The following is a 14,898-nucleotide window of genomic DNA, read 5'->3' on the forward strand; positions in this document are numbered from 1 at the left end:
TTGGTCTATTAAAATTTAACTCTTATTTTCACATGGTTTCCACTTACTATACTGTACACTGTAAGTGTGGTACTATACTAAAGACTGTAAGTGTGAAAACACGAGCAAACTGGCAATCGGGAGATTTTTGAACCAAAGTTAACGCCGTAGTTATACGGCAAGACGTTTTTTTAGATGGTTAATACGGCAAGGCTTTTTTTTTTTTAATCTAAAAATTTATGATTTTCATAATTTAAGCTAAACAATTAACAATCTATAAAATATTTATAAATATAAATGTCTTCAAAACTATTCTGTTGCTGTTGAAGTATTGGGCATCGACTAACCATGCGTTTGTACATCGTACTATATACAGTCTCCTGTAAGGAAGAGGTAAGCCCTGAGGCTATGGAGATCTATTGCAATGAGACAGTCCAACGTTTTATACCTCAACCATTTATACCTCTGGTATTATGTGCCGCAGGATTTACACCAACTGTTTGTACATTCTCACCAGGTAGTTCACAACAAAAGCATACCTATTAGTATGCTTTCTGAAAAAGCACAGGAAAGGAATTCTTTTGCAAAACGTTATCATTCGACATGATAACGTCTGAACGTGTCAAATTTGCAAAACCAAAAAATCAAAAACGCCCTACTAAAGAGCCCGTCGTTCAGAGTGATCAAAACCTAATTTTGATGTCAGAAATGGATTCCCTGGCCCCCAAAAAATATGATTACATGTATAATATGACTATATTTAGACGCTTTCTATTTTTGTTAATTTTTGTTATATTCTGGCCCAGTGTGCAAGGCCGCAATCCGTCATAGCCATATCCGCCTAACATGAATCGAAAATTGGGCTGCCGCATAAAACAAATATACTCAAACATACTCTAGCCTATTTGCACTATTATTATATGTACCCTGATTCAAAATTTTAATTTAATACAAGTATCTGTCGTATCAAGAACAGTTGTTAAGTAACAATGGGGGAGAGCGCTATTTGGATCTCAAAAAGAGTGTATTTTAAATAGAGGGTTATTTAAAATTTTATTTCCAAAGAACTAGTTGGCTAGTAATCCTATTGACTGCATGTTGTATTTGCGTTGCAATTCGTATCCAGATGCGATTCATGAAAAACAGCAGAATTGTAATAAAAATAAATTACTAATATTAATATGTACGACTGCATAAGCTTTTGATTTTAATTCCATATTAAATCATGCGTGCTTAAGAAGGCGTCATCAAGGCTATTGGCGGCCCTGTTGCGCCACTCTAATACTTTAATTTTATTCAATTTTTTTTATCTAGATAAACTAATATAATAGATAAACTAAATAAGTTTGAAGAACAAGAATAAAAACTTGCATAAAATGTCAGTAAAATATGGTGTATTAAAAATAATGGCGTATGCTTAATGTACGCCAATGAAAAATCGTTAACAGATAAAAGATTAAATACTTTTCAACATTCTTAATTCAAAAATCAAATACGTCGCGTGGTTGTTTTATAATTAACACAGCGCATATTTAGAGCAAAAGCTTGCATAAATTAAAGCCTTCTTTAGGGGTAAAAGAAATATACTATTGTTTATACTTTTTATATCAGTTTCGATTTCTGTAAATTTAATTTTCCTTATTTTGCTTATTTTATCCTTTCCCCGTAGGATACTAGCTCATTTAACAAATATATTGAATTTATATTTCTTTATTTTTGTTCAATTTTTTTTTTCTTTATTTTTGTTTAATTAATTTCGTACAAGCATAACATGCAGGAAAAAAAAACAAATTAAAAAGGCGTCGCAGAACTTCCAAAAACACTTTTAAAAATAGAATTGTATGAAATTCAAAGACGTCATGAGAAAATTGATTAAGTTTGTCTCCTTTACAGAGTCTTTCATTCAAAAAAACAATTCAATCACAGCGGAGAAGTAGTTACCATACAGAAGTTGTCGGTTTATAATAGAAATGGTAAAAAAAACAAGGCAATAAAAGCCGGGTGTATCATTTGTCACTTAGTTATATACAATTTGTTTAAAAATATATATTATATGTTTAATTTTAAAAATATATACTGCATTTAAATTAAAATGCATTTCTCTTTATTTTAAAATTTAAACTTGAACTATCAAACAAATAATAGCATAAAAACTTGTGTAAAATAACTCCCTTCAATATTTAACGTTTATTAATATTTTATCGAGGTAAGATATAAGGATTTTAATAACAAAAAAAATCTTCCCTTGTTCTTGACCCTTCTAGCGGAACCAGCGCAACAAACCACCATCAACCTCCTCTAATCTACAACAATACTGCCACTCACATGACAATTAAAACCACTACACAACCAACAGATTTCTATGATGTGGTGTTTCGTGTCAGAACCGAGCGGAACTATCCACGAGCTTATATTGCCGAAAGGAAGCCGTGGAATAGATTGTCTTGAAAAGGTTAGTTCTTCTTTCTTTTTTTGATATTGTTGTTATTTTTTTAATTTATTTATGGAATTAAAATGCAATTCTGTGAATAATAACTATGAAGTTAAAAAATTTTAAACGAGATAATGTTTACTAACTTACTACCATATCTACATTATAAGTAGATATCTCTGCAATTATGACCATTCATACATAAGCACTGATATATATATGTATATATATATATATATATATATATATATATATATATATATATATATATATATATATATATATATATATATATATATATATATATAAATATATATATATGTATATATAAATAAATATATATATATTTATATATATATATATATGTATATTTATATATGTATCAAGAATCTTGATGTATACATAAATGAAGCTTTGAAAAGTTACTATCTTAGTAGAAAGGATAACTATTATGTCAAATAGAAATATTCATACTGAATTAGTTATTTGCAAGGACTTCAGTACTTACGTTGATTGAAGGCTTGGGATTGGTTAAACTGAAAGATATGAAAAAACTTTATAAAAGCAAAAAAAAAAAAAAATTCCAAAAAAACTGTTGGGATTAAAGTAAATATTATAAAATTTAAAGTGTGAAAATCGTATTAGATAGTGTTAATCTCATTCACTGAACATAATTGTATATATATATACATATATATATATATATATATATATATATATATATATATATATATATATATATATATATATATATATATATATATATATATATATATATATATATATATAGATAGATACATACATACATACATACATACATACATACATACACACATACATACATACATACATACATATATGTATACAACTTAAGTAGTCTTAAATTGTTTATATATATAAAATTAAAGTGTTTTATACTTTAATTTTATGCTAATCTCATTCAGCAAATATAAGTGTATATGTATATATATATATATATATAAATATATATATATATATAAATATATATATATATAAATATATATATATATATATATAAATATATATATATATATATATATATATATATATATATATATATATATATATATATACATATATACATACATACATATATGTATACAATTTAAGTAGTCTTAAAATGTATATATATATAAAATTAAAGTATAAAATATAAAAATAAAATATGTATATATAATATAAAAATTAAAGATCACATTTTTCAATTGGGATTGAAAAAAATATTAGGAAATTTCGTCCTTAGCTATGATTTGTTTGTGATATATATATATATATATATATATATATATATATATATATATATATATATATATATATATATATATCACAAGCATTTATCATATATCACAAGTATTTTTTTCAATCCCAATTAAAAAATGTGATTTTTAATTTTTCAGAAAAATAAGAATAAAACAAAGAATAATGATAGGAAATATTGCTGCCCCATGCCAAACCCTTAGTTGATGTAATAGCACTCCTATGCGGCAGCAAGCTATAAGATAGTTGATGTATGTACTGTATGTCTCCGCAACTTTTTTTAGTATGACATTATTAGAGCGTGTCTAATCCTGTATTTATATATGTGTATATATATATATATACATACATATATATACATACAATTTAATTAGTCTTGAGATCCAACGCCACTAGGTCTTTGTTGGTATCCTGCATTACTACAAGGTTCTTACAAAATGTTCCAAAATGTTGGCAAAAAAAAATGTATAAAAAATAAAATGTAGCATTTTTTTTTCATAGTAGAATTGAAGTGGAATAAAATGTCTACCATTTTAAAAAATTGTTTTTTGTTAATTACTATTATTTCGGTAATGTAACATTTAAATTAATAGTTTTTATGAAAATCTATCATTTAACATAAATTACATAAGATTTAATAAGTTATATGCAACATTTTATAGATAGCATCTAGAATAAATTTGGTTGAAAAAGATTACTTTGGTCTTCGTTATATTAACCCTTCAAATGGCGTTGAGTCCTGGTTAAATTTAAGAAACAGGCTATTAGATCAGTTGTATACCGGAGGAGGACCTCATAGAATTCAATTAATGGTGAAATATTTTGTCAATGTTCAAGAACTTCAACAGCCTATTACTAGGTTTGTTACTAGTATTTTTGATTAAAATACATTTTTTATTGATTTTTAAATTTGTTTAAAGAGTTTTCTGTTATTGTTATTTTTATTAGAGATTTGTATTACTCAACATTAATCAATCACATCAACCATGGTAAAATTGATTTGAAATCAATTGATAAAAATATAGTAGCTCAAATATTTGCTCTTACAGCACAAGTTCATGTTGGTGACTTTAATGCTGAAGCTTTACCTGATTACTCTGTGCTGTATCATTTGGATGAGGAATGGAGTTTAGATTTTCAAAAAGTTGTGGAAACAGAACATTTAAAGTTAGACTCTGTTACTCCTTCACAGGCAAAAATTAAATTTATACAACTGGTTAGTGAATTAGACCTATATGGTGTTGAATCATTTCATGTTCATTCTATGGGTGATAATCCTAAAGAGCTAACTCTGTCAGTTCGACATGATGGTTTGAGAGTTTATCGAGCAAATTCTTGCAAAGAAAAGAATACAGAAACTGCTAATCTTTTAAAATTGTGAGTTTTTTTTTTTTTTTCAGAATTTTTTTTTTAAGTTTTATTATAATTTTTTTAATTTATTTACAGCATAACCTATGATTCAATATCAACTGTATCATACAAAGGTAAACGGTTCACTATTGTTCATGGAAATGGCAATACTGATCACACTCATTCAAGTTTTTTGTTAAAGCGTAATTCAGCTGCCATTAGTCTATTTCGAACATTTACAGAATACCATTCTTTTTTTCAATGCAATACTGTAAAGAGTTCCGTAATTGAAAAATGCAGCAGAAACTCATTTGGTAGAGTGTTTTCTGTATTTTTCCCTAATTCGAATAAAGGGAAACTTTTTCTGTTTGATGTAATGTGCACTAGAAGACAAGCATACAATCAAGCTTGGTCAGTACTACATGCTCCAAATAAAAATCGACAGTCAGCCTTTTATCACAGTGACAGAAGTTTTAATAGAAAGAGTGTTTACAGTTTGAGCTTAGCAGATGAAATTCCTGCAAATAGCTCTACAAAAGAGCAAAAGAACCAAGAATCATTTTTTTTTATAAATAATGAAGATAAACTTAATAGAAAAGAGCAGTGGAAGTCTACTGTCTCTCACTCAAATGATATAAACAGTTTATCATTAGAGGAATTGCGTGACACAGTCACAGATCTAATTGAAAAAAGAATGTGTCAAGTATGTATGGATGAAGAAGTTTCTACTGCTTTTTGTCCTTGTGGCCATGTAGTGTGTTGCACAGAATGCGCTGCTGTGTGCAGAGAGTGTCCACTCTGCAGAACGCAGGTCACCTATGCACAAAGGGTGTTTTTTAATTGATACTTGTTTGATTTTGTTTATTTAATTATATAAAAAGAAATTAAAAAATTTTAGCCAGTCAATTTTTAGACTGCTCAAAAATTGATTGTACATTTTCAATACACTTTACTTGTGTTTTAATATTTTATTAATTTGAGTTGAAGTATTATTTATTAAAAAGCTTTTTTTTATGAAAACAGTTAGTGTGATAATACTGAAATGAATGGTAGCTATGATTTTACAATAAAAATATTTTTTTTTCATTAATTAAAAAGATTAATTGAGGAAGCATCTCAAAGTTTTAAATCTTTTTATTTATTACGATTTAATAGATTTTTTTATTCTCTTTTTCATTTTAATGGTCTTTTTTTGATCATTGATATTTCTTTACACAATGAGTTTTATTATTGTATACTAGTTAAAATGTCTGAATTGTGTCAGTTTTTGGTTCGTGTGGACTTAACCACGCAAAGTTTTGTATTTTTTTGTTATTTGTAAGCATTTCATTTTTTGTTTGTTGCTTTAAAATCTTTTTTAATGTTCGTATAAAATCTTACGATGTTTCTGAACTTTTTTTATGTGTACGGCTAGGAGCTTTTTCTTCCTGCTCGTAAAATATTCTGTGGAATTTTGTTTTATTTTCTTGGAAAGGTTTTAACTTAAAAAGTTTTTTTTAAGGTTTTACGATTGAAGAGATAATTATATAAATTTAAAACTATTTAATGTTAAGTTATTTTATAGTATGTTTATTAGATTAGTGCGCGTTGAATGTGCATTGCATATGTAAGTGTAAAATATAATAAAATTATTTAATCTGTTTACTTTTACTGGGTTGTAATGCTTTTAGTTTATTTTATACTTAAAGTAATTTTTACAAATTTTCGCGGATATATTTTTATTATTTAAAAACGTGCCGCGTTGGAAAAAGAGCTTTCGGAAAAATTGTTTAAAATTATATACTTTTAATCTTTATATTTTGAATTTAACAAATCAAAAATATTCCTAATTTTAATCTTATGTTTAAATGGAATAAAAAAATACGCAAAACTTTAAAAATTAGCTTCATATTTATTTAAGCTTATTTTAACTTTATCACTGTTTGACGCGAGAGAGTTGCGTCGAAACGGTTATAAACAAAGTTACAACGTCATTTCTAAACAGTCACCTTTAATGTTGGAGAGATTCTACTGAAAATTATATTCAATTTTGTTTGGTAAAAGCTTTTCATGATGATGATCTCGTGTTTACGTAATGTTTCGTAATCGTTTCTACTTTATTTCGTGTTTACGTGATCATTTCTACTGCACTAAACACTAAATGTCATGTTATCCGGTTATTGACGAATGAACTTGATAACGCATTTTTATTATTATTAACTTTTTTAGATTTAATGGGTATTGTTTTAAATTATATCCTTTTGAAACAGTGCAACTCTTTGCTTTAGTGTGCAAGCAGCAGTTTTTAAGCGTGTTTTCCTCTACATTTAACGTCATCCAAGCACATTTATGCGAAATATATACCATTTAATTATTTGTTCAAAACATGTAAGCAAAGCGAATGTTTTTTACATAACACCCCTCTCCTCTTTTTTTTTTTTTTCAAATAAAGTTATAACGAATAATTCATTGGTCGTTCACAAATTTTGCAATGATGTAAAATTTAATATTTAAATACAACTTTATTTGCTTCTGAATCTGTATAATCAGTTGCTTGAGATATTACGAGTTATTAGACACTTAATTAAGTTGAAAGTTACACCCAAGCGCAGTAAAATATTCCGAATTTTATAAATTTTCAATTTATTTTTTTTTGTCTACAGATGCACTAAACTCATAAAATTACTAATTTTTGATAATTAAAAAACCTTTTTTTAATTTTTTGGTAATTGAAAACCTTTTTAGCCAATTCTTGAATTGAAATTATTGTGACGAATGTCCGAAATTATTGTGATGAATTGAAATTATTGTGACATGCAGTTACAATAAATGCCTACAACTAATGCAATGTTTTAATTAAATTAAATTCTTTTACCGTTTAAATAAAATAATTTCAGCGAAAATTACTTCAGCCTTGTTTATGGTTTTTAAAGCTCATTAAAAGTATTTTGGAATAACGCGATTAGTAAGTAATTACTTTTCAGTCAGATAAACCTTTTATATTAAGACTGTTTTACATACTAGTATATACTGTTTACTAATATATAAGTATCTAATTTTCTTATACAGGATTAGCATAAATTTTTTTAAATTGTTTTTTTACTAGGCTACACTTTTACGATGTGACTCTGCACTTCATAGTTCAATGCTTTTAATTTACAGACTTATAATGAAAGCTAATATTTGTTTACTTATATAGTAATATTGGTAAATGTTTAAATTTTTTAGACTAATTGTGTTTATCTTCAAGTCGAACAATATTTTTTTTAATGACCTAACTTTTATACTGACCTGGTTTGCTATTATTTGGTCATGAACATTTGACTTTAAATTTCTGTGTTGTACATAGAAGTTTGTATAGATTAATTAGCTGCTTTTGCATAAATTATTCTGAAGATTGTCATCTACTTTCGTTATGTTACTGACGTAATACTCTAACTCAGAGAGCCGTAGTTCATAAAAATGCAAAAATAGCTTTCTTTGAGTTTTTTACTTTAGTTTTTATTTAATTTTCCGATAACATTTATTATTGATAAAACTTGTAAATATTATCTTTGTTAAAAAAACTATTTAATTCAGTAGACTCTAGGGCGTAGCCTGTAGGTGCCAAAGTGAAAATACGCTAAAACATTGAAGAATTTTTTGAAAATTTGAAATGTAAATTTTTAATCAAAAGTTTAATTTAAGGTTGTTTTAATGTAAACTAAGAGTAAGCCATGAACATTCTTGGCTCCTTTATCTATTTGTTCAGTTTCCGAGTCTACTTAAGAGTTTTGAGACCTAAAGCAATGAAACCCTGTCAACAAAAATGACGTCGTCAAACAAAGCAAATAAAATATAATTATAGTTCATAAACAGTTTTACTTCTAAATCTCTTTCCACTCTGATCACACGAACTTTAATTATAAAAGAAAATAAAACAGTTATAAAAGCAATTGATGTTACAAATCAGGTGCAAATACATTTTATTGGGCAATATAAACATCGAAATATTTTTTTCAGATAGTTAAATGAAGAAGATTATCTTTGACAATCCAATCTCTTCATTGCGTTGTTGAATTTTATCAACATACTGTATATGACGTTATATATATATATATATATATATATATATATATATATATATATATATATATATATATATATATATATATATATATATATATATATATATATATACTACGTCATATACAGTATGTTGATAAATTCAACATCGCAATGAAGAACTGATATGTAGCATTATTATTCTAAATTGTACCTTGTTAAACGAATTCTGGTAGTTGTATCAAATTTACATCTATATTGGGAATTACGGTTTCTTTTGAATGTTACTGATAATTTAATCCAAAAGCGTGTTACACGAATGCAAATGACATCAATAAAATATTACTAAGGTAAAAATTAAAATTATAGTCTGATCGTAATTAGCGCTTTTTGGTTCATTTTGAGTAGAAGAGGGTGGGAGAAGTGAGACAAAAATATTTCTATAATACTTTTAATATCTTTTTAATGTAATGTATGTACTGAACCAAACAAATTTTAAAAAATAAAGCATCATTTCGGGACTCCATCCTCTAAGATTGACAGCAAGGTAAAACAAAGTATATAATTTTTTGGTTATAGAGGAACCTTACCATTGGGGGTAAAGCGGGAATAGTGTGGGGTAAAGTGAGACTGGCGAATAATTAACAACTTTTTAATAAAAATTATAGTTTAAAATTTATTAAAATTGTAAACCACGTAATCTTTATCAAAATATTGAGGTTTCAACAATATAATTACACAACGATATGTTTCACAATAATATGTTACACAGTGAAATGTTACACAATGAAATGTTACATAGTGACATTGGAAAATTGGGAGATCATTTTATTTTCGTTGTCTCACTTTACCCCTCATAAATTGTTTTTTGGGGTACTATATACTTTTCAAAAATGTGGTTTTTCCCATACACAGGGAGACAAAGCGGTATCTGCTAAATAGAGGGATATAAATCACATTGTTTACATTAGATAACAGTAATTAGGAACCTTTCCTAATGGGAATTATAGGGACGTCCCACTTTTTTCTTGCGTCCCACTTCTCCCCAATCTCCCCTAATGCATTTATAGTTCTTAGGAAAATCAAAGTTTACGATAACTTCTATATATATTAAAATTTAGTTTAATATATTCAACATTTATTTGATAGTATACTTCATCTTGATATCTTATTAGCCTGTCGCTATTATTTCCATTTTTATTTTCTTTCGCTTGTGAGTTTAAATTTATAAATTTTGAAATAAACTACGTTATGAGCTATTTTTAATCTGATTTATTTTTCCTTCAATTTTCAATATTTCCTTTTAAAGTCTTGCTAGTAAGCAAAATGTGGTAATAAACAAAACGAAATATGATAGTAAACAAAATGAATATAATTTATATATTACTTGAGCAACATTAATAAAAAATACAATCATTACATAAACACTTTAATATTTTATAAATTAATTTGAAACTTTCAAGTAGAATTTACAAATCCTGAATAAATAAAAGTTCTTTTGTTAAGTAATTTGTGGTTAGTTAAACCTGTATTACAAATACAATAAATTTCCAAAGTTCTTAATTACTAGTTTTATTCAGTTCACCTTAAAAGCGATATCGTTTTAGTTACAGGTATAAAAAAATACTTAACCGTTGTATTCTTATACCATAGGTCATCATCAGAAACCTGGGTGAACTGTTCTCCCTATTGAATGCAAAAATAAAGTTTTAAAAGAAGCACATATGATGTACTAATGAAGTATTCTTTTTTATTGATAAACAAATGAAAAAGAAAAATTAAAAACCTTACTGTATTAACACCATATAAACTTTTATATAAACCAAACAAAGATCTCAAATACATACATAAAAACTAGGCCTCGAACTGCAGTCACAGTATGAAAAAATACATACATAATAACTAGGCCTCAAACCGCAGTCACAGTATGAAAAAATACATACATAATAACTAGGCCTCGAACTGCAGTCACAGTATGAAAAAATACATACATAATAACTAGGCCTCAAACCGCAGTCACAGTATGAAAAAATACATACATAATAACTAGGCCTCGAACTGCAGTCACAGTATGAAAAAATATATACATAATAATAGGCCTCGATTAAACTCAATTAATGCAAACTCTTCAAAAGGGTTGTTTTAAAGTAATTCTTTTTTTACTAAAGATCGTAGAAATATTATTTAGTTAAATTACGAGTTATAATAAAACAAAATCTTTAGAAAAAATCACTTAGTTAAAAAGTTTGAAAATAAAGTTAAAAGTTTATTAGAGAACTTATTATAACAGAATGCAAAACACATCACAAAAAACAAACACAAAGATGAAATAAGAATATTTGTCTTGTAAAAAAGGAAAGGTTATCTATACTTGATAGCAAACATGTGTTATTATTTTAACAGAAGCTTGACGTAAAAGTATCTTTTTTATTATTATTTTTTTAATTACCTTTATGTTTTTGTTTTTTTTCACATTTTAACAGTTTCATGGGTTAGCTGTAAAAAAATAGATAAACATTGTTTTGAAAGTAACAAAAAAGTTATTGGTTTTATTTACTTTTAAAAAAAGTTAATTTCAGCATGATTCTTGATTACACGCTGGGTCCCACCCATCAGTAAAAATATTCTCCTAACGTATATCATTCTCGGTCTCAAAAGAACCAAAATTTTGTTAGAACTTATACAAAACGACCTTATCAATAAATTATATAAAATTTAGCAACTTTTACTTAAATCAATTAATCTTTCTGAAATTCTTATGAAAACCTGGATCTCTTGATATACTTTTAAAAAAAAAATTACCTTTTTCAAAAAGTAAATAAAACCAATGACTTTTTAGTTACTTTTCAAAAGTTATCAATTTTTCATAAGGCCAACTTATGCAACCAAAAAGTACCAAGAAGTTAAATCTAATATTTATATTTCGTCTGCACAGTGAGCTAGGTAAAAGATGAAAGTTGAAAAAAAAAATCATTCTCAAAAGTGACATTGTTTTATTCCATGTTGAGACATCCAGCCTTTATAAAATTTCATATATTTTTTTATACCGATCATGGCGTTTGCATTTTAAGCTGCTGATAAAAAAAAAAATTTTTTTAATTTTTTTCAATTTTCTTATTTTGTGTAAGTAATAAGCATAACATAGTTAATAATTTTAAAACCTTTTTATTTCAAAATTATATAAAATCAAGTACTAACTTTCAAATGAGCAATACTACTTACTTTGTACGTAAGCTGTCAAATAAATTAATTTCAAATGATGGCGTTTTTAAAGTACTTTTTTATATCTAAAATTTCACTTGTATTATTTAATACTTTTGCAGTCCAAGGCGGTTGAGTAATCTGAGACTTGAAACACTTTGTTCAATATCTATATCATCAACTATCAGAATCTAATGAGTCAAATTTTTCTATAGTGTCTTATACACCTGTAAAAGCTCTAGCTCTGATACTTGATTGTGGGCTATCTAAGGATTCATATAAGCAGATTTATTTGGGCGCAACTAAAGCAGGCTGCACTGTTAAAAAATTCGCTGTAGGTTCAACGGAGAATCTCTGGCAGCAAAGTGACAGCACTTTCTCCGTAAAAATTAAATGTTTCCGTAGTTTTTATTTTCCGGAATCAACGGAAATAACTTTAAATAATTTAAATATAGATCAGATACCGAAAATAATAATTAAGAGAGCTTTTTTTAAAAGACTGGGCACTACAAAAAAATAAAAATAAAAATATATCTAACATACTATTTTATTTATTATATACCTTCTTTCCATGCGTTTATCCTCCATGTGGTTTTTCCTACTCCGGCTAATTGCCATATAGAGGCCACATACCAAGATCCATGAAGACGAGTTCAGCTCACTAAAGAGCATCATAACCCCTTCGCAGACCAAGAGTATGTAATTTTTAGAAGAATAAAGGGTATTAGAGAGAAAGCTAGAAGAAGTTTTCCCCAGGTTAATGCTTTGGTTCGGGTTTCAACCCAACCTTGAATTTCAAATGTACCTACATCTAAATCTTCCAGTGCTAGGCTGCGCACTTGTATAGAAGTTTCTTTTGCCAACACACAAAAGCACTTTTGTGTTTTGGCAAAAGAGGAGCTGAAATTATGTATTTGCTCCACAATTTCAGCTGGTAGCTTTTCCAGGGAACTTTGAAAACATCTATCCAATTCTCTAGCATAGCACTGGAAGATTCAGATGTAGGTACATTTGAAATTCAAGGTTGGCTTAAAATCAAAACCAAACCATGAAAAACTTTCAATCGCATTATTTCATTTTAAAATTTACAATCAAAATTAATCAATATAATATAAATTTTATATAAGTACAAATAAATTAATAGTAATTTAAGAATTATCAACATCAAAATTTCTATTCTACAGATAACTTTGTCTAAAACCACAATTTTAAATAATTTAAATACGGATCAGATACTGAGAATAATAATTAACTTTAAATAAACAACTTTAAATAATTTAAATATAGATCAGATACCGAAAATAATAATTAAGAGAGCTTTTTTAAAAAGACTGCACTATAAAAAAATAAATATAAAAATACATCTAACATACTATTTTATTTATTATATACCTTCTTTCCAAGCGTTGATCCTCCATGTGGTTTATCCTACTCCGGCTAATTGCCATATAGAGGCCACATACCAAGATCCACGAAGACGAGTTCAGCTCACTAAAGAGCATCATAACCCCTTCGCAGACCAAGAGTATGTGATTTTTAGAAGAATGAAGGATATTAGAGAGAAAGTTAGAAGAAGTTGAGTAAGAAAGATGGCATAGAGACAGCGGGCCGTATTGCGCTAGGTGTTAAAATGTGCAACTTATGTTCAATATCAAGTTCATTTGATAGGAACCTTTGTTATGTATAAAATTTTACATAACTAACGTAAATTTTATTATATATATATATATATATTCATATATATATACATATATATATATATACATATATATATATATATATATAATATATATATATATATATATATATATATATATATATATTTATATATATGTATATATATATATGTATATATACGTTAGATATATATATATATATATATATTTATATATATGTATATATATATATTTATATATATGTATATATATATATATATATATATATATATATATATATATATATATATATATATATATATATTAACTATGTTAGTGTATTCTACAAATAGAGAGCTCAATGTTCCTAAAGAACAGAACAATAATAAATTAGTAAAAACACTTATCTAATTTTTATCTTCGACAGTTTCTTTCTCATCAGTAGGTTAATCGGGAAGAATGTCTAAACATCAAAAAATTCAAATTATAGAAAAAATGTTTTACAGCAAGTTGAAAATTGATATAATCAATTATGTAATAACTGTAGTTATTTTGCAACCAAAAAGTTGCATCAACTACATTAAAAAGTTAAAAAAATCACGAAAAGAATTGGAATTAGGATAATTTTAGATTGATCATTTGTTTTTATAATTTTTTAAAAGGTACTTATTGTCATGTCTGCATTTAGAAATTAATTCAGATTTTTTATTTAGTAAATTTACTTGATCTAAATGAGTAATAATTTCAAATTTTTCTTGTAAACATAGTATGCTCTGTTTACAAGAAAATTTTGAAATTATAACTAATCTAAAATTATCCTAATTCCATAGTATTATTTTCATGTTTTTTTAATTTTTAATGTAGTTGATGCAACTTCCAGCAACCGTATTCACATCTCTCCGTTGGGCTTAACGGAGTCTTTGTCTGAAATTTCATTAAAATATTTTTAAAGATATGACAAAAATTTTATTTAAATTTATT

The 14,898-nt window shown here is 26.4% G+C and overlaps 1 protein-coding gene across 1 annotated transcript; it reads left to right on the top strand.

Annotated features, from left to right (window-relative positions):
* Positions 1 to 2,185: 2,185 nt before the first annotated feature.
* On the top strand, positions 2,186 to 6,685 carry LOC100199702 (E3 ubiquitin-protein ligase MYLIP). Its single transcript, XM_065813599.1, has 4 exons — positions 2,186 to 2,431; positions 4,351 to 4,547; positions 4,637 to 5,065; positions 5,135 to 6,685. Exons 1-4 carry the CDS (start codon positions 2,342 to 2,344, stop codon positions 5,880 to 5,882), a joined length of 1,464 nt encoding a protein of 487 aa, XP_065669671.1. The 5' UTR covers positions 2,186 to 2,341; the 3' UTR covers positions 5,883 to 6,685.
* Positions 6,686 to 14,898: the final 8,213 nt, after the last annotated feature.

This window comes from Hydra vulgaris, chromosome 12, assembly GCF_038396675.1.
Source record: "Hydra vulgaris chromosome 12, alternate assembly HydraT2T_AEP".
Classification (NCBI taxonomy): Eukaryota; Metazoa; Cnidaria; class Hydrozoa; order Anthoathecata; family Hydridae; genus Hydra; species Hydra vulgaris.